Genomic DNA, 21,720 nt, shown 5'->3' with positions numbered 1-21,720 from the left:
AGTAGCAAGGAGAGACAAGAAAGCCTTCCTCGGTGATCAATGCAAAGAAATAGAGGAAAACAACAGAATGGGAAAGACTAGAGATCTCTTCAGGAAAATTAGAGATACCAAGGGAACATTTCATGCAAAATGGGCACAATAAAGGACAGAAATGGTATGGACCTAACAGAAGCAGAAGATATTAAGAAGAGGTGGCAAGAATACACAGAAGAATTATATAAAAAAAGATCTTCATGACCCAGATAATCACAATGGTATGATCACTCACCTAGAGCTGGACATCCTGGAATGCGAAGTCAAGTGGGCCTTAGGAAGCATCCCTACCAACAAAGCTAGAGGAAGTGATGGAATTCCAGTTGAGCTATTTCAAATCATCAAAGATGATGCTGTGAAAGCGCTGCACTCAATATGCCAGCAAATTTGGAAAATAAGCTTTTTTTTATGCCATTATGTCAGCACTGGCCACAGGACTGGAAAAGGTCAGTTTTCATTCCAATCCCAATGAAAGGCAATGCCAAAGAATGCTCAAACTACTGCACAATTGCACTCATCTCACACGCTAGCAAAGTAATGCTCAAAATTCTCCAAGCCAGGCTTCAACAGTATGTCAACCATGAACTTCCAGATGTTCAAGCTGGATTTCGAAAAAGCAGAGGAACCAGAGATCAAATTGCCAACATCCGTTGAATCATCGAAAAAGCGAGAGAGTTCCAGAAAAACATCTATTTCGGCTTTATTGACTATGCCAAAGTCTTTGACTGTGGATCACAACAAACTGTGGAATATCTTTGTAGATGGGGATTATTCTACTTTCTAAGCAGGCCATTCTTTGGACTATGTTCTTATAAGTTTATTTCTATACTGGATCCAAGTATTTATACGTCTTACTCCTACTTTTTATATTAGTCCTAACATTTAATATCGAACTGTCATCTCAGACTTTGTCAGTTTTGTTCATTGCTGTATCCCCAGTGCCTAAAACCTGGCACATTAGAGACACTCAATAAATATTTAAAGAATGAACAATAGCTACTATTTATTGAAGGTTTACTATGTATCAGGCAGTAAGCTAAGAGAGTTTCACATGCTATTTTACTTAACCCTGACAACAAACATGTGTTTCTTATAATTATCATTTTAAACACAAGGAAATTGAGGCTTACGGAGCCTCAGTAACCTGTCCAAGATCACAAGACTAATATGTGCAGAATCAGAAATCAAACCCAGGTCTTATTCCAAAGCTCCCAGTCTTAACCACTACATTTGTCTTTGTCCCATTCAGCAGCCTTTTCGAACGAGTCATTAAAAGTGACCACACATTTTACCAAAAGACTGTTATTGTTGTTGTTTTAAATGGATTACCATGTAATATCTAAATATCCCTAGTATGGCAGACACTCATTAAATATCTGCTGAATGAATGAATATGCAATAGGAACAAATATTCCAACTGATTTCAAAAACAGCTGTATAATCTGGAAATGAAGACAATACATAAAGTTTCTTGAGAGTTTTGTAGCAATTATAATTACTTCTGTTGATTATTTGAAGTCATTCTTATCCAGTCTTTGATATTTTGCTAAAAATGATGGGAAACTAACGGTTTCATTTAAGTGAGTCAGGGGTCAAGAGTGACATGATCAGATTTCCACTGTGAGTACAATGTGATGAATGGATAGGAAAAGGACAAAGTAGATGCAGAGATAATGTTATACCAAGAAAAACTTGGATCAGCTTAGACAAGGGTGCTGGTGGTAAAGAGGATGAGCGCTACAGGGTAAAGGAAAATGTCAAAAGTAACTCCTAAATTTCCAGCTTTGGATAGATTGAAAAGATGACAGATTACTTTGGAAGAGGATCAAGTTTATGAGAGAATAAATATAAATTTGAACTCAAACATATGAGACATCCAATGGGAACGCTCAATAGGCAGGTAGATAATTGGATTCTGACAGCAAACATGAGCAAGATAGAGGGCTAGGAGAGATACATATTTGGGAGTCTTAAGTGTATAAATCAAGGTTTTGCATTCATTATGTCAGCAAATCTGGAAGACCCAGTAGTGACCACAGGACTGGAAGAAGTCAATCTTCATCCCAATTCCCAAGAAGGGTAGTACCAAAGAATGTGCTAACCATTGGACAATTGCACTCATCTCCCATGCTAGTAAGGTCATGCTTAAAGTCTTGCATGCTAGGCTTCAGCATTATGCAAACCAAGAACTTCCACATGTCCAAGCTGGGTTTAGAAAAGGAAGGGGAACTAGAGATCAAATTTCCAACATTCGCTGCATCATAGAGAAAGCAAGGGAATTTCAGAAAAACGTTATTTCTGTTTCATCGACTATGCTAAAGCCTTTGACTGTGTGGATCATGACAAACTGTGGAAATCTCTTAGAGTGATGGGAATACCAGACCATCGTATCTGTCTCCTGAGAAACCTGTATGTGGGTCAAGAAGCAACAGTTAGAACCCTGTATGGAACAACTGATTGGTTCAACATCAAGAAAGGAGTATGACAGGGCTGTCTGCCGTCACCCTGTTTGTTTAACCTATATGATGAGCACATCATGAGAAATGCTAGGCTGGATGAGTTACAAGCTGGAATCAAGATGGGCAAGAGAAACATCAACAACCTCAGATATACAGATGAAACCCCTCTAATGGCAGAAAGTGAAGAGGAACTAAAGAGCCTCTTGATGAGGAGAGTGAAAGAGCCAGCTTAAGACTAAATATTAAAAAAAATTTAAGATAATAGCATCCGGCCCCTTTACTGCAAGGCAAATGGAAGGGGAAAAGGTGGAAGCAGTGACAGATTTCCTCTTCTTGGACTCCAAAATCACTGCAAATGGTGACTGCAGCCATGAAATCAGAAGATGATTGCTTCTTGGCAGGAAAGCGATGACAAACCTAGACAGCGTTGAAAAGCAGTGACATTACTCTGCCAACAAAGGTCTATCTAGTCGAGGCTATGGTCTTTCCAGTGGTCATATACAGTTGTGAGAGCTAGACCGTAAAGAAGGCAGACCACCAAAGAATTGATGCCTTTGAACTGTGGTGCTGGAAAAGACTTCTCAAAGTCCCCCGGATAGCAAGGAGCTCAAACCAGTCAATCTTAAGAGAGATCAACCCTGAATATGCACTGGAAGGACTGATGCTGAAGCTGAAGCTTCAGTATTTTGGTCATCTGATGTAAACAGACAACTCACTAGAGAAGTCCCTGATGCTGGGAAAGATTGAGGGCAGAAGGAGGAGAGGGTGTCAGAGGGTGAGATAACTGGATGGTATCACCGAAGCAATGAACATGAACTTGGGCAAACTCCAGGAGATGGTGAGGGACAGGGAGGCCTGGCATGCTGCAGTCCACGGGGTCACAAAGAGTCAGACATGACTGGGTGACTGAACAACAACAACAAAAAGTGTGTAAATAGTAATTAGAAGCCTTGAATAATGCTTTTTGACCTTTATCAACTTATCAGGCAGGCACAGAGGTCTACCAACATTTTACCAACCCATTGGTTTATAGTTTAGATAAAAAACAGAAAGGAGATGCCAAGTAGATAGGAGGGTCAGAGGAGCACCAAGTGTTTGTTTTTCTTTCCCCATTACATCTCTCTGCCCCTCTTGTTTCCTCTCTCCCTGACATCTAATATCTTAAAGCAGGGTCCTATGCTGAAAACTAGAGCAGGGGAAGGAGCAGCATGGAGGGTAGGATATAGGGATAGTAGACAAGATGTGAAATTAACAGCAGAGAGTAAGAATGGTTACATGACATGTCTCAAAGGATCAGAGATTTTTACAGGACATGTAAAGATGTTTGCCTAGGTATGCTAAGTCGCTTCAGTCATGTCCAACTCTTTGCAACCCCATGGACTGTAGCCCACCAGGCTCCTCTGTCCATGGGATTCTCCAGGCAAGAATACTGGAGTGGACTGCCATGCCCTCCTCCAGGGGATCTTCCCGACCCAGGGGATAAAACTTGTGTCTCCTGCACTGCAGGTAGTTTCTTTACCACTGAGCCATCACTCACATCCAGACCTAATGAATGTGGAGTTGGAAAGAATAAACTGACTTCATTTGAGATGTAGGCAAGGAGGGTCCTCTGGAAAGACATGATATTCACTTAGGTGAAGGAGGTACAAGAAATGTTCAGAGGGCTGTATTATAGGCCATCAATAGAAACCATCAGAGGCAAACTGCTTCATCAACCTGCTCCGACACTTACACACCGCTACATTCAGTGTTTGCATGGGAAGTGTATGGCAAAATGATTGAGTACTGCATAAAGATTAATAGCATGAAATTAAGTACCTGCTATGTTCATAGATAATATAAAATGATAAAATGTTTTTATCCTTCAAGAAGTATATAATCTAAAATCTTTGTAAATGTAAAAATTTACAAAGATAAATAATAAAAGAGATAAACATCAATCCTACAGAACAATGTAAGTAGTAGTATCAGCAGTATATACTTTATTGCAGTAATAATAGAAAATTCAGGTCCACTTTGATATTGGAAGGCTCAGGTTCAAATCCTAGATCTGCCACATACTTACAAATAATCCTCAACTTCTTCATTTGTATAATGTTGTGATAACAAAGTGAGATGATATATGGAAAGCACTGAACACAATTCTGACACATCATAAGCATCAGTAAGTAGAAGCTTCACTATTATTAATGACAATAAAATGGAATTCTTAAATAGGTTGTAAGCTTTCTAATATAAAGATGATTTTTAAAATATTTGTCATATTGTATGGTGTTTAGAATGCTGTATAAATAGTAATGCCTAAAATTTATCAACATAAATATTTTCTCAAAAGTATCAATTGAGAATATGCTATAAACACTATTCTTCGCCATTTCTCATTATACTCATAGTTTAGTAATGATATGTACAATTTTCCATCAGTTCTTTAATATAGTTTAAGAAATATTATTTATACTTTCCAAACTACTTAAATATTTATGAATTATGACTCAATTGAGCTCAAGAACAAAGGTCTATTCATCTTTGTAGAACCTAAAATAGTTTTCACAATCCTTTGTATAGCTAAACAATGACAACAGATTTGTGTAAATAAAGCATTGAAATAGAATGGCTGACCTGTATAAATGTATAAATTAAATAAAGAGACCATAGTATGTCCATACCAAAATCATTTGTTACTTTTGTTAGCCATTTTTATTATTCCTGTTCAAGGGGAAGATAGAGACAGGGTCTCTATAAAAATTCTAATCTAAGAGAATTATAAGGGGCTGGTAATTAAAAAATTAGTGGTTATTTTTAAGCACAGAGAGAGACAAAGATGATGAAAGACATTTTCATGTCGAAAAAATCAACATGCCAACTTTATAACACAGTAACTTCAGGTGTATATAAACACTACAACCTTATTCACTGAGAGATATATACCTGAAGAAAAACAACAGAGAAACGTAATATGCCATAGAAAAGAGAAGCTTGCCACTTAAGTTTCAGAAAGCAACCTGTCCCACAGCTAAGCTGGCAGGGAAGGTTACTGACCACTCCTTGATACAAATCCTTTCGTTGGTCTTTCTTAGCTTAACAAATCTTTCCTGGATCCTCTCTCTGGCTGTCTAACTGCTTCATCCCCACCTTTCAGTGAATTTCTCTTCTTTCACCCATCCCGCAAATAGAGTTGATGTGTTCTCACTCCACACACACCCCAGGCAATTGCATCCATCCTTCTGGCTTCGACTACTATCCGTTTGCTGATGACTCTTAATCTACATCTCTATTTAAAATCTTTCCTGAGATCCATGTCTAATAATCAACTATTATCACATATCTCTAAATAAATATTTCAAATTCAACATCACTTCCAAACCTGCTAATATTCTTACCACCATCTATCCAGTTACTAAAATCAGAAATTCTGGAGCCATCTTAGACTCTCTTTTCTTCTTCACAGACAACATCTAATTAATCATGAGTCACAGATGGCAAAAATCTTTTATCACAGGCTACTCACAAATATGTTCAAGCTGGATTTAGAAAAGGCAGAGGAACCAGAGATCAAATTGCCGACATCTGTTGGATCATTGAAAAAACAAGAGAGTTCCAGAAAAACATCTACTTCTGTTTTATTGACTACGCCAAAGACTTTGATTGTATGGATCACCAAAACCTGTGGAAAATTCTTCAAGAGATGGGAGTACCAGATCACCTTACCTGCCTCCTGAGAAATCTGTATGCAGGTCAAGAAGCAACAGCTCTTGAACAGTTCTGGTTCAAGAAGCAACAGAACTAGACATGGAACAATGGACTGGTTCCAAATTGGGAAAGGAGTACGTCAAGGCTGTATACTGTCACCCTGCTTATTTAACCTATATTCAGAGTACATCATGCAAATGCTGGGCTGCATAAAGCAAAGCTGGAATCAAGATTGCCGGGAGAAATACCAATAACCTCAAATATGCAGATGACACCACCCTTATGGTAGAAAGGGAAGAACTAAAGAGCCTCTTGATGAAAGTAAAAGAGGACAGTGAAAAAGCTGGCTTAAAACTCAACATTCAGAAAACTAAGATCATGGCATCTGGTCCCATCACTTCATGGCAAATAGATGGGGAAACAGTGGAAACAGTGACAGACGGTATGTTCTTGGGCTCCAAAATCACTGCAGATGGCGACTACAACCATGAAATTAAACGACACTTGTTCCTTGGAAGAAAAGTTATGACCAACCTAGACAACATATTAAAAAGCAGAGACATCACTTTGCTGACAAAGGTCTGTCAAGTCAAAGCTATGGTTTTGCCAGTAGTCATGTATGGATATGAGAGTTGAACCACAAAGAAAGCTGAGTGCCAAAGAATTGATGCTTTTGAACTATGGTGTTGGAGAAGACTCTTGATAGTCCCTTGGACTACAAGGAGATCCAACCAGTCCATCCTAAAGGAAATCAGTCCTGAATATACATTTGAAGGACTGATGCTGAAGCTGAAACTCCAGTACTCTGGCCACATAATGCGAAGAACTGACTCATTTGAACAGACCCTGACGCTGGGAAAGATTGAAGGTGGGAGGAGAAGGGGACGACAGAGGATGAGATGGATGGATGGCATCACCATCTCAATGGACATGAGTCTGAGCAAGTTCTGGGAGTTGTGATGGAGAGGGAAGCCTGGCATGCTGCGGTCCATGGGGTCACAAAGAGTCGGACACAACTGAGCGACTGAACTGACTCATGAATATAAATGTGAATAAATTTTTATATGATATCAGGAAACTCTTAAGTACAATGGAAAATGTAATTTACTAACTGGTAGACAGAAGAATACATTAAGATCAGTCAGGTTTTGGAATTGATGAAAAATGTTTTTATTACCTTTCCCAGTTGTAGAGATTAATATTGATCTGAATTGCTTGATAAACAAGGCCAGCCTGAAGAAGAACAATTTCAGCCTCCTGTATGTTCCCACTAAACATTAATATGTGGGCCATTTTTGATTCTTTAGATGGAAGATTTTTTATAGAATTGATATATTGAACTTTATCAATCTAAAAAAAAGAAAAATATTTGAAGTATACAGTAACAAATTACAGTTAAAAACACACACACACACACACATAAAAGTAAGTAAAAACTATTACTTCACCGATTGCTGCGTAGGCTATTTCTGCAGTAGTCATATCTTGATTAGTGACTGCCATAGCAGCTAGGCAAGCCCACATGGTTTGTTCCTAAAGTGAAATATGAGAACAATTATTTCAACTACATGGCTGAATTAAAATAAAACAAGGCTATATTTTAATGTAAAATAAAAGATTGCTGAGCCTGGCACTGAAAAAAATAATAAATTAATGATGTGGAAATTTCATCGTGGCTATGCTGTTATAGACTTGGATTACTGTGATATTGAATGGTTTGCCTTGGAAAAGAACAGAAATCATTCTGTCGTTTTTGAGACTGCATCCAAATACTGCATTTTGGACTCTTTTGTTGACTATGATGGCTACTCCATTTCTTCTAAGGGATTCCTGCCCACAGTAGTAGATATAATGGTCATCTGAGTTAAATTCACCCATTCCAGTCCATTTTAGTTTGCTGATTCTTAGAATGTCAACATTCACTCTTGCCATCTCCTGTTTGACCAATTCCAATTTGCCGTGATTCAGGGACCTAACATTCCAGGTTCCTCTGCAATACTGCTCTTTACAGCATCGGACCTTGCTTCTATCACCAGTCACATCCACAACTGGGTATTGTTTTTGCTTTGGCTCCATTCCTTCATTCTTTCTGGAGTTATTTCTCCACTGATCTCCAGTAGCATATTGGGCACCTACTGACCTAGGGAGTTCCTCTTTCAGCATCTTATCATCTTGCCTTTTCATACTGTTCATGGGGTTCTCAAGGCAAAAATACAGAAGTGGTTTGCCATTCCCTTCTCCAGTGGACCACATTCTGTCAGACCTCTCCAGTATGAGCCACCCGTCTTGGGTGGCCCCACAGGGCATGGCTTAGTTTCATTGAGTTAAAAAGGCTGTGGTCCTACTGTGATTAGATTGACTAGTTTTCTGTGATTATGGTTTCAGTGTGTCTGCCCTCTGATGCCCTCTTCCAACACCTACCATCTTACTTGGGTTTCTCTTACCTTGGACATGGGGAATCTCTTAACTCAGATGACCATTATATCTACTACTGTGCGCAGGAATCCCTTAGAAGAAAAGGAGTAGCCATCATGGTCAACAAAAGTCTGAAATGCAGTACTTGGATGCAATCTCAAAAATGACAGAATGATCTCTGTTCGTTTCCAAGGCAAACCATTCAATATCAAGGTAATCCAAGACTATGCCCCAACCAGTAATGCTGAAGAAGCTGAAGTTGAACAGTTCTATGAAGACCTGCAAGACCTTTTAGAACTAACACCCAAAAAAGATGTCCTTTTCACTATAGGGGACAGGAATGCAAAAGTGGGAAGTCAAGACACACCTAGAGTAACAGGCAAATTTGGACTTGGAGTACGGAATGAAGCAGGGCAAAGGCTAATAGAGTTTAGCCAAGAGAACGCACTTGTCATAGCAAACACCCTCTTCCAACAACACAAGAGAAGATTCTACACATGGACATCACCAGATGGTCAACACTAAAATCAGATTGATTATATTCTTTGCAGCCAAAAATGGAAAAGCTCTACACAGTCAACAAAAACAAGACCAGGATCTGACTGTGGCTCATATCATGAACTCCTTATTGCCAAATTCAGACTTAAATTCAAGAAAATAGGGAAAACCACTAGACCATTCGGGTATGACCTAAATCAAATCCCTTATGATTATACAGTGGAAGTGAGAAATAGATTTAAGGTACTACATCTGATAGATAGAATGCCTGATGAACTATGGAATGAGGTTCATGACATTGTACAGAAGACAGAGATCAAGACCATCCCCATGGAAAAGAAATGTAAAAAAGCAAAATGGCTGTCTGAGGAGGCCTTAGAGCTGTGAAAAGAAGAGAAGCGAAAGCAAAGGAGAAAAGGAAAGATATAAGCATCTGAATGCAGAGTCCCAAAGAATAGCAATGAGAGATAAGAAAGCCTTCCTCAGCGATCAATGCAAAGAAATAGGGGAAAACAACAGAATGGGAAAGACAAGAGATCTCTTCAAGAAAATCAGAGATATCAAGGGAACATTTCATGCAAAATGGGCTCGATAAAGGACAGAAATGGTATGGACTTAACAGAAGCATAAGATATTAAGAAGAGGTGGCAAGAATACACAGAAGAACTGTACAAAAAAGATCTTCACAACCAAGATAATCACGATGGTATGATCATTCACCTAGAGCCAGACATCTTGGAATGTGAAGTCAAGTGGGCCTTAGAAAGCATCACTACGAACAAAGCTAGTGGAAGTGACGGAATTCCAGTTGAGCTATTTCAAATCCTCAAAGATGATGCTGTGAAAGTGCTGCACTCAATATGCCAGCAAATTTGGAAAACTAGTAGTGGCCACAGGACTGGAAAAGGTCAGTTTTCAATCCAATCCCAAAGAAAGGCAATGCTAAAGAATGCTCAAACTACTGCACAATTGCACTCATCTCACATGCTAGGAAAGTAATGCTCAAAATTCTCCAAGCCAGGCTTCAGCAGTATGTGATCCATGAACTTCCAGATGTTCAAGCTGGTTTTAGAAAAGGCAGAAGAACCAGAGATCAAATTGCCAACATCTGCTGGATCATCGAAAAAGCAAGAAAGTTCCAGAAAATCATCTATTTCTGCTTTATTGACTATGCCAAACCCTTTGACTGTGTGGATCACTATAAACTGTGGAAAACACTTAAGCTGTCTCTTGAGAAACCTATATGCAGGTCAGGAAGCAACAGTTAGAACTGGACATGGAACAACAGGCTGGTTCCAAATAGGAAAAGGGGTACATCAAGGCTGTATATTGTCACCCTGCTTATTTAACTTATATGCAGAGTACATCATGAGAAACGCTGGGCTGCAAGAAGCACAAGCTGGAATCAAGACTGCCAGAAGAAATATCAATAACCTCAGATATGCAGATGACACCACCCTTATGGCAGAAAGTGAAGAGGAACTAAAAAGCCTCTTGATGAAAGTGAAAGAGGAGAGTGAAAAAGTTGGCTTAAAGCTCAACATTCAGAAAACGAAGATCATGGCATCCGATCCCATCACTTCATGGGAAATAGATGGAGAAACAGTGGAAACAGTGTCAGACTTTATTTTTTGGGGGCTCCTCTGCAGATGGTGACTGCAGCCATGAAATTAAAAGATGCTTACTCCTTGGAAGAAAAGTTATGACCAACCTAGATAGCATATTCAAAAGCAGAGACATTACTTTGCCAACAAAGGTCTATCTAGTCAAGGCTATGGTTTTTCCTGTGGTCATGTATGGATGTGAGAGTTGGACTGTGAAGAAAGCTGAGCACCGAAGAATTAATGCTTTTGAACTGTGGTGTTGGAGAAGACTCTTGAGAGTCCCTTGGACTGCAAGGAGATTCAACCAGTCCATTCTGAAGGAGATCAGCCCTGGGTTTTCTTTGGAAGGACTGATGCTAAAGCTGAAACTCCAGTACTTTGGCCATCTCATGCGAAGAGTTGACTCATTGGAAAAGACTCTGATGCTAGGAGGGATTGGGGGCAGGAGGAGAAGGGGATGACAGAGGATGAGATGGCTGGATGGCATCACCCACTCGATGGGCGTGAGTTTGAATAAACTCTGGGGTTGGCGATGGACAGGGAGGCCTGGCGTGCTGTGATTCATGGGGTCGCAAAGAGTCGTACACTATGAACTGAACTGATGCTGTTCACATATTCAAAACACATAGAGAAAGTTTTGAATAAATTTTTTGTGAAATGTTCATTTCTAATTAAAAAAGGTTTACTTTAGAACTTATGATACACATTAATAATAATTCAAGGTTATAAGCCCTCCAGTCTTTTTGATGAGATGTCATAGAATGCAACTGCAGGGAGCCAGAGAAAAAGTGAGGTTTTCAGACAATGCTATTAGAGCAGACTGTCATCAGTAACACATTGTAAGGAAAACCATCTTAAAGTCCTTTTACAAAAGTGTATTTTAAGATAATTAAACAATGTGAAATAAAAGAGTTCTGTGGTCAAACATGTTCAGAAAATACTTAATTCAACTAGGTTGGAAAATGCTATCTAAAGTAGTGAATGGTTCTTAACCTTAGCTATACAAATGATTTGAGGAACTTAAAAATATGTCCAGGCTCACTAGATTTAATAAATTAGACCTTGGGGGTAGAACCTGGGAATCTGACTTTTAAATAAAGTTCCATGAAAGGTTTTTATATGTACCAGAAAGAAGAAACTACTCGCTTCTTCAGAGAATAAATCACACAGCAACATCTATCTCTCTCTCATGACATCACTTATTAAAAAAAAAAAGATGTGATCTTGTTGACAATTTTTCCAACCCTTAGCTCTTATGATTTCTCATTTTGCAAAAAGATACTGTATAAACTAATACACAATATATATACAACTGTGGATCTGAAATGTAAAGTACCTTAACAAAACGACAAAGTCTTACAGCATCTTCCCATTTTGAACTGCTTACATATTCGTGGAGAATAGCAGGATATGGTGATATGCTGATGTGAACCAGAGAGCCATCAGCTCTTCTTATAGTTACTTGATTTCCAACAAAACTCACAATATGGGGGTTTTTACTAAATTCACTGTTGAAAAAAGGCAAAATGCAATTTATATTCTGAGCAAAAAATTTCATACAATTTAAATTTGGGAGCTGACCCCAACATACATATGAAATCTACAATCTCCAAAATGCACCCCAAGAAAGTTAATTCCAGGGAGAATGTATATCTTCAAGTAAATATGGGAATCTAACTTGCTATATACACTTAGAGCAAAATATACAAGCATTTTAACATGACAAAAATTATTACATATTTGACAACTATGCCTAAAAGCATTTGAAATGATCTTTTTGCCTAAGAATTAAGGTAAATCACACAAATGATTAAAGCACTTAGCTTCAGCTTTTGAAAGTACAAACATTAAAAAGTTGATTCCAAGATTATTTTCTCATAATAACAGGAGGTGAGTTTTAAGTAAAGAGACTAACTTCTCTTCATTAGCTAATTTTTTTACATGATGCCTCTCTGGTTTTGCTAATGTGAGCTTGAATATTAAAAATGAACTCAAAATAGATTTGAAAGTTAAACTAAGATTTGGCATTGAGAAGCCTTTGTATTCCTAGTTTGCCAAGAATAAGAGATCTCCCTGCCATTTCTTAAAGAATTTAGGAATATAAATACATTTTATTTTCTGAAGAATGTAAAATTAAAAAAAAAAACTTTTAAATAACTTTATGTATTTTTTCTATATTTATTATCAATTTTAAATTCAATTCTAGAGATACATTCATTCCTGAGAGTTTCAAGGTCAATGATAAAATGGGAAAGAGTAAAGGCTGTCATAAAATTGTACATCACAGAAAAATATTGAGTGCCTAAAATAAAATAATTAAACCACATTGAAAAAACTACCTGAGTTTCCATTAAACAACAGTAAACCTGAAAATCATATAAGAAAAAATTATATCCATTTAAGAAACATATAAATAAATAGTATTACATCAATACAACACTTTCAACTTCATTCTGTCACTTAAATCTCATTAAATTAGCTTTAGCTGAATAATTTATTTAACTAAATAACATAAAAGATTATTTTGTAGGAATGAAATTAGAAGCAAGAATACAACACTCTGTTAGTTTTATTGATGACAATAAACAATCCCACACAGTAAAATGTTACCTTGCATCCCTTTCATATAATGTTTTAGGCAAAATGTCTCTGTCCACATAAACCGTATTGGGGTAATACCACACTGTAAATCGAGTATCTTGAAGTCCACAAAGGATATTGCACGTATCACTCCATGCCAAAGTATGCACCATTGTTCCTTATGTTAAAAAGAATGTTAATGTATTATTTCCATTATATAAGTATTAAAAACATATCTTTAAAATTAGCTGATGTATAAGACCACAACTAACTGCTGGTAGGTATGAGTATTTTATGATGGTGAAAACGTGCAAAAATGCACATAAAAATTTATGGAAATATTTGAGCATTTTACCCAGAACCATTATATTTTCAATCTGCATGTCTTTTGTTCAATGCCAATTTAGTTGCAGCAGCTAAAGACTTGCTATCAAAATGGAATTAAATAGCTAAGAAATATTAGGAGACCAAAGCATTATTCATAGATTCATTCAAACAAGTAAGCTATTTAGTATAATATAGAGTTGATCTAAGAATACTGAAAATAATAAAAAATTTAAGTGTATTACAATTATTTTACCAAGTTTGATAATCTGTTCTTCCTTCCCAAATCGTTTCACTGAAGTGATATAGAGATCTCTATTTTTATCAATGAAAGCAATTTTTCTATCATTGGTGAGTCCCTTTTGATCCAGAGCAATTTCCAAAACTTCATTCTAAAATTTTTAAAGAATGAAAATTCTGGATTAGTTTTAGTGCTTACACCAGATTATTTTAATTGTTTACTTACAGGAACATATGTTTATTTAAACATCAATTAAATATCATTTACCTACTTATAATGGTAAAATGTCCCTGCTAAATAACTTAACTGCTAATATACAAATAATTCAAAAGCTAAAGTGTAATTACTTGTTTTTTAATTTACAAGGGAAAAATGCCCGTTAGAACACCATAAAATAATGTAATCTTTGAAACTCTATAAACTGAAATACACTTCCATTTGTATCCATCATTTGGGTACAAGTTAAACAAATTTTGATACATCCATAAAATGTTATACTTATGGCAGGAAGAAGGACTGCATACGTACTTTTATCTATTGATATGGAAAAATTTCCAGAAATAGAATGTTGCATGAGAAAAGCAAAGTGCAGACTTATATGTCATCTTTGTGTAAAAGAAAGAGAAAGGAACATATACCCATCTTGTCCATGTATGCACTAAAAACCTCTGGAAGGGTAAAAGGAGATTAATAATGATGGCTACTTATTCGGTGGAAAGGAACTAAACTGACAGGTGCAGCAGGAATAGTTTTTCACTGACTGCTTTTCCATTTCTGAACCACTGACTGTATTTGTTATTCAACTAATAATTACAAAAAGAAAAAAATAAAATATAGGGTAACACCTCACTAGTAGTACTGAACAGTAAAGTTAAAAACATCTTTAACCCTAATATATCACTTATTGGAGGATAACTCAATGGAATGGTGCCATTTATTTGTTCTAAGGCTAAAAGTCAGAAACTAATAAACAGCTCGCAATTCAGGATTTTTTTCAGTTTAACCACAGTCTTAAAACCTAAAAAAAAAGGGCTAGACCAGGTCAATGGAAAAAGTGTAAGCTGTATCGAGGTATAAACACATTTTTATTTACTGATACTATATGTGCTAAAAGTTTAATCAAGATAGAATATTTTATTGAAAAGCAGTAAAGAGGGACTTCTCTGGTGGTCCAGTGGTTAAAAATTCACCTGCCAAAGCAGGGGACATCAATTTGATCCCTGGTCCAGAAACTAAGAATCCACATGCTGTGGGGTAACGAACTCACAACTACTGAGCCCATGCACTGCAATTACCGAAGTCCATGTGCCTTAACTAGAGAAATCCCGTGCACAGCAATGAAGAATGAGCACAGTCAAAAATAAATAAAACAAATAATAATTTTTTAAAAAGGAGTAAAGAGCTTGAACAAAAACATACGTCAGATTCTTCCATTCAATTAATTTGCATACATATAGCTTTCCATTACAGAATTTAATAGTGCTTTATCTTTAGGACATTTTTAGGCAAAATACTCTAAGAATGCACACTGGTTTTAAATATAAAACTAATCTCCATGTTTTCCTCCTTAAAATGAAAACATTAATTCTGCTCCTAGTGTTTTATTTTTAATTTTTGTTTTCTGGCCACACCATGGAACACATGGAACTCTGCCAATTAAGGATCAAACCCATGCTCCTTGCAATGGACGTGCAAAGTCTTAACCACTGGACTACCAGGGAAGTCTGAAAACATTAATTTTGAAAAGAAGTAAGTAACTATTTACATTAAACATAGCTAATATCCATCACCTTATGAGAAAGAAACTTCCCGTCTCCCATTGGTTTTCCGGTTGATGCCTCAAAGAGGAAGATTACTTGAAAAAAAGTAAAGCATTAATCACCACATTACATTAGAATTTTTACTGGCAAATTTCTATGGAGCTATCATAATCCTAATGAGAAATCATTTAACTCTTTGGACCACAGCATACCTATCAGCACTGAAGAGCAGCAGCCATCAAATTCCTAGCTAGTAATAAGGTCATATTTCTCAGTGGAACCAAACATGTCTTCCTAAAATATACATTCCCTAATTAGAATTATTATTAATGGTATGGAATCAATGTACCACAGGATCAAAAATGGCAAGTCCAAATCTGGATGCAGTTTGTAATTTTTATAACTCTGATTTAGACCAACAGAACAACCCAGACAATCATTTCACAAAGGAAAAATGTATTGAATGCCTACTATACTACCAGGAAATTTTGTAGTGATGAGTTCCCTGTGGTCAGTACACTACTGTGTGATAATCTGTGTGGTCTTTGCCTTGGGTTCCTGACACAGGTCTTCCACAACCCTTGGAATTTTCTGAGTCACAGGAATGTCTTTGTTATGCTAATAGAAAGATTCTGGGTGATTCCCTAGATAGCTTCAGGATCGCTATAGGGTCACCAGAAAGACCAAGCATATGATTATAGAGTTTGGACTTTCAATTCCCTGAAATAGGTTTTTGTGTGTTCAGTTGCTCAGTCGTGCCTAACTCTTTACAACCCTATGGAGTATAGCCCACCAGACTCCTCTGTCCATGGGGTTCTCCAGCCAAGAATACTGGAGTGGGTTGCCATTTCCTCCTCCAGGGTATCTTCCCAACCCAGGTACTGACCCTGAGTCTCCTGTGTCTCCTGCATTAGCAGGCGGATTCTTTACCATTGAGCAACTTGATGTTCAACCTCACTACACTGATGCAAAGGCTCTTGCTTGGATCATCAATATGGTGCCAAATCAGAGAGTCTATTTTTAGTCAAGAATCTACTTTTAGTCTTGACCTCCCAGGAGCACTGGATACTCCTGACCATCCTCTTTCTTGAAACTCCTATGTGAGCTACCAAAAAACACCATTTTCTCCTGATTCTTTCCTATTTTGGACCATCCCTTATTCTCTTTTTGCTAGTTCTTCCTTCTTTGGTGATCCCTGTTCCTAGGTTTTGTTTTAGGTCACCTTTTCATGCTATATACTTTCCTGGATTATTTTCATGACATCAATCATTATTAAAAAATGATAACTCAAAGTTCTCTATTTCCAATCCCATCTTTCTCAGGTATTCTGAGTAGGCCAAGTTGTAAAAATTATTGGAGATATGTACTGAAGAAGCCAGGAACAAAAGCTGCCTCTGCTCCTTCTCTGTTTCATCAAAGGCTTCTCCTAGTGTCATAAGTGACAGAGATATTGCCCACTACTTTTTGCTCTTTGAAGACTGTCAGTGCTTTAGTGATTCTCTTTAAGTAATTCCCAAATTACTCCAGCTCAAGATTCATCTCCAAATGAATTATTTCATATGACTGAACACACACAAAGAATTACAAAACCGAAAAGACAGAAGTGACACGAGTAGTCAGCAAAAAAAATTGGACAATTTATACAGATCATAAAACTGCTAATATATGTATAACATATTTAATTTCCAGAGGATCATACTTTTAGTATATTGATTTATAGCTGTTAGTAAACCTTAGGATGCTAAGTTTGAGGTCACTAGCTATATTCACAGAGGAAATCATGTCTTCACAATAAGTTACGTTCTAAAATTGCCAATCTAGCTGTTAAAAATAAAAAAGAAAAATACTGTTATAGAATTTTTAACTAAGTATAGAAACAAAAATAGAAAAATTTGACTTCCATTGTCTGACATAGGGTGCAGCATGCTTGGGGCTGGTGCATGGGGATGACCCAGAGAGATGTTGTGGGGAGGGAGGTGGGAGGGGAGTTCATGTTTGGGAACGCATGTAAGAATTAAAGATTTTAAAATTTAAAAAATAAAAAAAAATTAAAAAAATAAATAAATAAAAATTAAAAAAAAATGCTTTGGGTATAACTAAGCCCAGTTATTTTCATAGCTATATAAACTAACTTTTTAAAAAAGTAAGTTTTCTCCCAAATCATCCCACCCTCTCTAACATGTATACTATCATGTAAGAATTGAATTGCCAGTCTATGTCTGACACAGGATACAGCATGCTTGGGGCTGGTGCATGGGGATGACCCACAGAGATGTTATGGGGAGGGAGGTGGGAGGGGGGTTCATGTTTGGGAACGCATGTAAGAATTAAAGATTTTTAAAATAAATAAATAAATAAATAAAAAGTAAGTTTTCCATCCTTTTGTTGACTGCACATATTATAAAGAGCTGGAGGTATATGGATAAATTTGTCTAATTTCCACAACTGGAGGTGACCCTGATTCAGTGGGAGGCTGGACCTGTATTTTAATTTAAATACGCAACAGAAACTGAAGATTGGACAACTAAGGAGCTGGGAGCTGAAAGAGTTGCTTCTAAATCTAAGTAACTGCTCTCTAACTTCGCCTTCCTCTACCCAGACTGTTGTTTCAAAGAATCACTCACAATGACATCATAGTGAATCCGTGCAAGGTGGATGAGGAGAAGAAGCAAAAGCAATACTCTTATTCCTTAATCATAAGGAGTACCTACCCTAATCATATGTGCCTCTACTCCTTAATCATAATCAAATGCACTTAACACACATTAATTGAGCACCTACTAAACTGACTGTTTATAACGTAAGACCACTAGGCCTGGTTCAAAGAACCCTGCCTATAAAGGAACTCCCAAGTCAGGAAGGAACCACTGATTTCATACATGAATAGTCCTCTTGAAAGAAAATTTTTACAGGTTGAAGATTCCAGGTACTTCAATTGCGCTTTCTATTATTAGCGTATATCTCTATCTGCTGCTGCTGCTGCTAAGTCGCTTCAGTTGTGTCTAATCCTGTGCGACCCCACAGACGGCAGCCCACTAGGCTCCCCTGTCCCTGGGATTCTCCAGGCAAGAAACTGGAGTGGGTCGCCATTTCCTTCTCCAATGCATGAAAGTGAAAAGTGAAAGTGAAGTCGCTTGGTCGTGTCCGACCCTTAGCGACCCCATGGACTGCAGCCTACCAGGCTCCTCCGTCTATGGGATTTTCCAGGCAAGAGTACTGGAGTGGGTTGCCATTGCCTTCTATCTAGCCTTCAGTAATTACTAGTTTCTTTAAAAAAAAAGAAAACTATTTTCCTTCTCATTTTTCTATCAGTTCTACAATAATTTTAGTTTTAGTTTTTAAAATTTTCTGTTTATGGCAGGATGATATAACATGATTATTTTGTTCAACAAAGTTTATGTAAGTAATTTATTTGCGTGTAAATCTATAATTCCGAAAATGTTCATAATTCTTTTTGGCTCTAAAATTCTATGAATTATCAATGGCTTAAATGATAATGAAATATGTTTCAGATGTGAATTAACTATAGGAAAATTCAGAATAAGGTAAATTCAGTTGGAAACATACATACCTTATTACAGCTTCCATCTAAAATATGTTATGTTGAATAAGTAAAGTATAGAAACTTCATAGTGATCACTGGGATTTTCAAATTTAAGTTCACTGAAGACAAAAATCTGACTTCCAAATTATTAACAATTACACACCCATCTTAAATCTGTCTGCTGTCTAGATTCTGCTTTATTTCATTTCATTTCATTCTCTTTCCTCTCTTTTAGACAGGAGGGAAGTCCTTTAAAAACAAAACAATTACCAAATGCCCTCTCTCAGAGAACGCCTGAGGCATAAAGAGAGACAATAATAGCTCTGTTTAGAATTATCTTTTCTACCAGAATGAGAGGAGATGCTATCTGAAAGTACTGACAATTTAAAAGTGGGACAGTTTTCTAGCTCCAAAATTAGGTGTTCCATGAACTAACAAGATTAACAGCCAGGTCATACCTTTTTTTAACATGTCACAGTAATGAATATTTAGCCCAATATGTATTAACAGAGAAGAACAATTATTCTGTATCTTACCACTAGGCTTTAAGGATACCACACTCTCACTCTCACCTCATTAGTTCTTTTTCCTCTTACTCATTTCTAAATATTGATGTGCTCAGCCACTGGTCTTCTCTGTCTATATTCACTTTCTAGGTGACTTCATGCCATGGCACCATCTACACATCAATGACTCCCAGATTCATATCTCATCTCCAACTCTCTCCTGAGCCCTGGATTTGTTTATTTCCTTGTTTCCTCTCCAACCCCTCTTGGACGTCTAGAAAGTATTTAAACTTATCATGACAAAAACAGAACTCTGGGTTTGTGTGACCTACTCAAAACTTCCTCGTTCCCCATCCTTCATTCACCCAGGAAAATTTTTAGGATAATATGCTTGTCTTCACTCTCTCATGCCAGCATCTTTACCATGGCCAAGTCTTTACATGATCTGGCTGCTACTTATCTAACTTTGTGTCTTCTATCACACTCTGCTTAGTTCATGTTGACCTAGTCATAAAGCCTTGTTTCTTTTAAGTACCAATCATTCCCACCCTTGCATTTGCTTTTCCTATAGTCACTGCCCTGCCCCAGCTCTAGAATTCTCTATGCCCTCACCCTGCATGAATTTTCTTCACAGCATGTGTCATTAGTTGACTATATTTGCTTGATTATCTGTTTTTCTTAATGCACTTTTATATCCTCAACTTCTAGAAGACTACCTGGCACACAGGAAGCACTCATTATTATTTGCTGGATACATGTTATGATACAGCATTGCCTTAAGAAAACAGTTTTACTCATATTGTGGCATTCTATAACTCCTGACATACTTAAATTTATTTATAAACAGTAATGTGGCCTAAATTTTTATATGAAAATCAAAAATTATTTGTAACTTTCTCCTACTTCTTTAGTTTAAAAATATGTAAGTATAAAAAATACATGAATATATATAAGCAAAATAAATAGTACCATGAAGCACAATATTTACTATGTTACTAAATAAAGAAAAAGGAAATACTTTCAATAAACTTAAAAATTAACATACATTTTTAGGACTCACAGTCTTGAATTAAAACTATTACTGAACAGCTGCTGAATATATAGATTTACTTCTTATCACTAAGCTTTTATGTTGTGACAATATTTATTTGTTCCATCAACTGGAAATAATACGACAACTTTAGTTCTTTAATTCATGATTAGGACAAATTAGAAAGCTCAACATTCTTCCATATAAAGTCAACATATTAATAGATGAGAAAATGAAAGTCAATTGATGAAAATTTTAATAAATTTCATTGAAAATTATAAAAATGCACTTACTTTTTTCATCAGCTTTGTCTTTTATTGCTATGGTATCATTACTCAGAGAGACAGTCTGTGCATTTAGAATATCTGTTCTCATTCCAGGAAATTTTGGAGAGGAAAGGAAGCGCCCTTCATAAGAATATAAATAGATACCACCACCATCTACAAGAAGAAAATGTCTAAAAAATACAGAATAAAGATGTATTCTCAAGTAGGATATACTATAATTTCATTTTTATATTAGAAAATATTTTATGCTTTGGAAATATCTAAATCTTCAATTAAAACAATAATAAGACATAGATATATAAAGAATGAAATATAAAAACAACTCGAAAAGTCAACATTTCGTTGTTTTGATTTGTTTCCTAGGTTTTTGTTTTTTGATGGAGGTAGGAAAAGAAAAATGAAAATGTCCATAATCACCACCTTATAAAGTTTTGATTCCTTTAATATTATAATTATAATTCATTTCCTTTCCTAAAGAAGCATATCTATACTAAAGCAATAAAAAAAATCATGTAATTTACAATTCAGTGAATCTTTTAATGACAGATGCTATTTGTTTTATGAAACAGTATTAACACATATTTGACAATAAAAGATTATGCTAAGGATCATTACAGTATTAGATTAAATACTAGGCAGAGTCTTATTAAACAGTGAAAACGACTCAAAAATTAACATCAGAATGAGTATTGATTAAAATAAGAAGCTTTGATTTTAAAACAATACCGTAACCATGAATAAATGTATTC

The 21,720-nt window shown here is 36.4% G+C and overlaps 1 protein-coding gene across 6 annotated transcripts in view; it reads right to left on the bottom strand.

Annotated features, from left to right (window-relative positions):
• The window catches only part of IFT80 (intraflagellar transport 80), a 127,517-nt gene that overhangs the window by 18,295 nt on the left and 87,502 nt on the right, over positions 1-21,720 (bottom strand). For 5 of the 6 annotated variants that reach the window (XM_018048286.1, XM_018048274.1, XM_013965050.2 and 2 more), the window contains 7 exons: positions 20,978-21,141; positions 15,635-15,699; positions 13,860-13,995; positions 13,310-13,457; positions 12,036-12,207; positions 7,626-7,715; positions 7,360-7,532 (listed from right to left, as the gene is read on the bottom strand). In XM_018048286.1, coding sequence (XP_017903775.1) covers positions 7,360-7,532; positions 7,626-7,715; positions 12,036-12,207; positions 13,310-13,457; positions 13,860-13,995; positions 15,635-15,699; positions 20,978-21,141 — 948 coding nt within the window. The remainder of the gene's footprint in view (positions 1-7,359; positions 7,533-7,625; positions 7,716-12,035; positions 12,208-13,309; positions 13,458-13,859; positions 13,996-15,634; positions 15,700-20,977; positions 21,142-21,720) is intronic. The other variant, XM_018048290.1, reaches the window with a different exon arrangement.

The sequence above is a fragment of the Capra hircus genome, chromosome 1 (genome assembly GCF_001704415.2).
Source record: "Capra hircus breed San Clemente chromosome 1, ASM170441v1, whole genome shotgun sequence".
Lineage (NCBI taxonomy): Eukaryota > Metazoa > Chordata > Mammalia > Artiodactyla > Bovidae > Capra > Capra hircus.
This window is presented reverse-complemented; position numbering and strand designations above follow the sequence as displayed.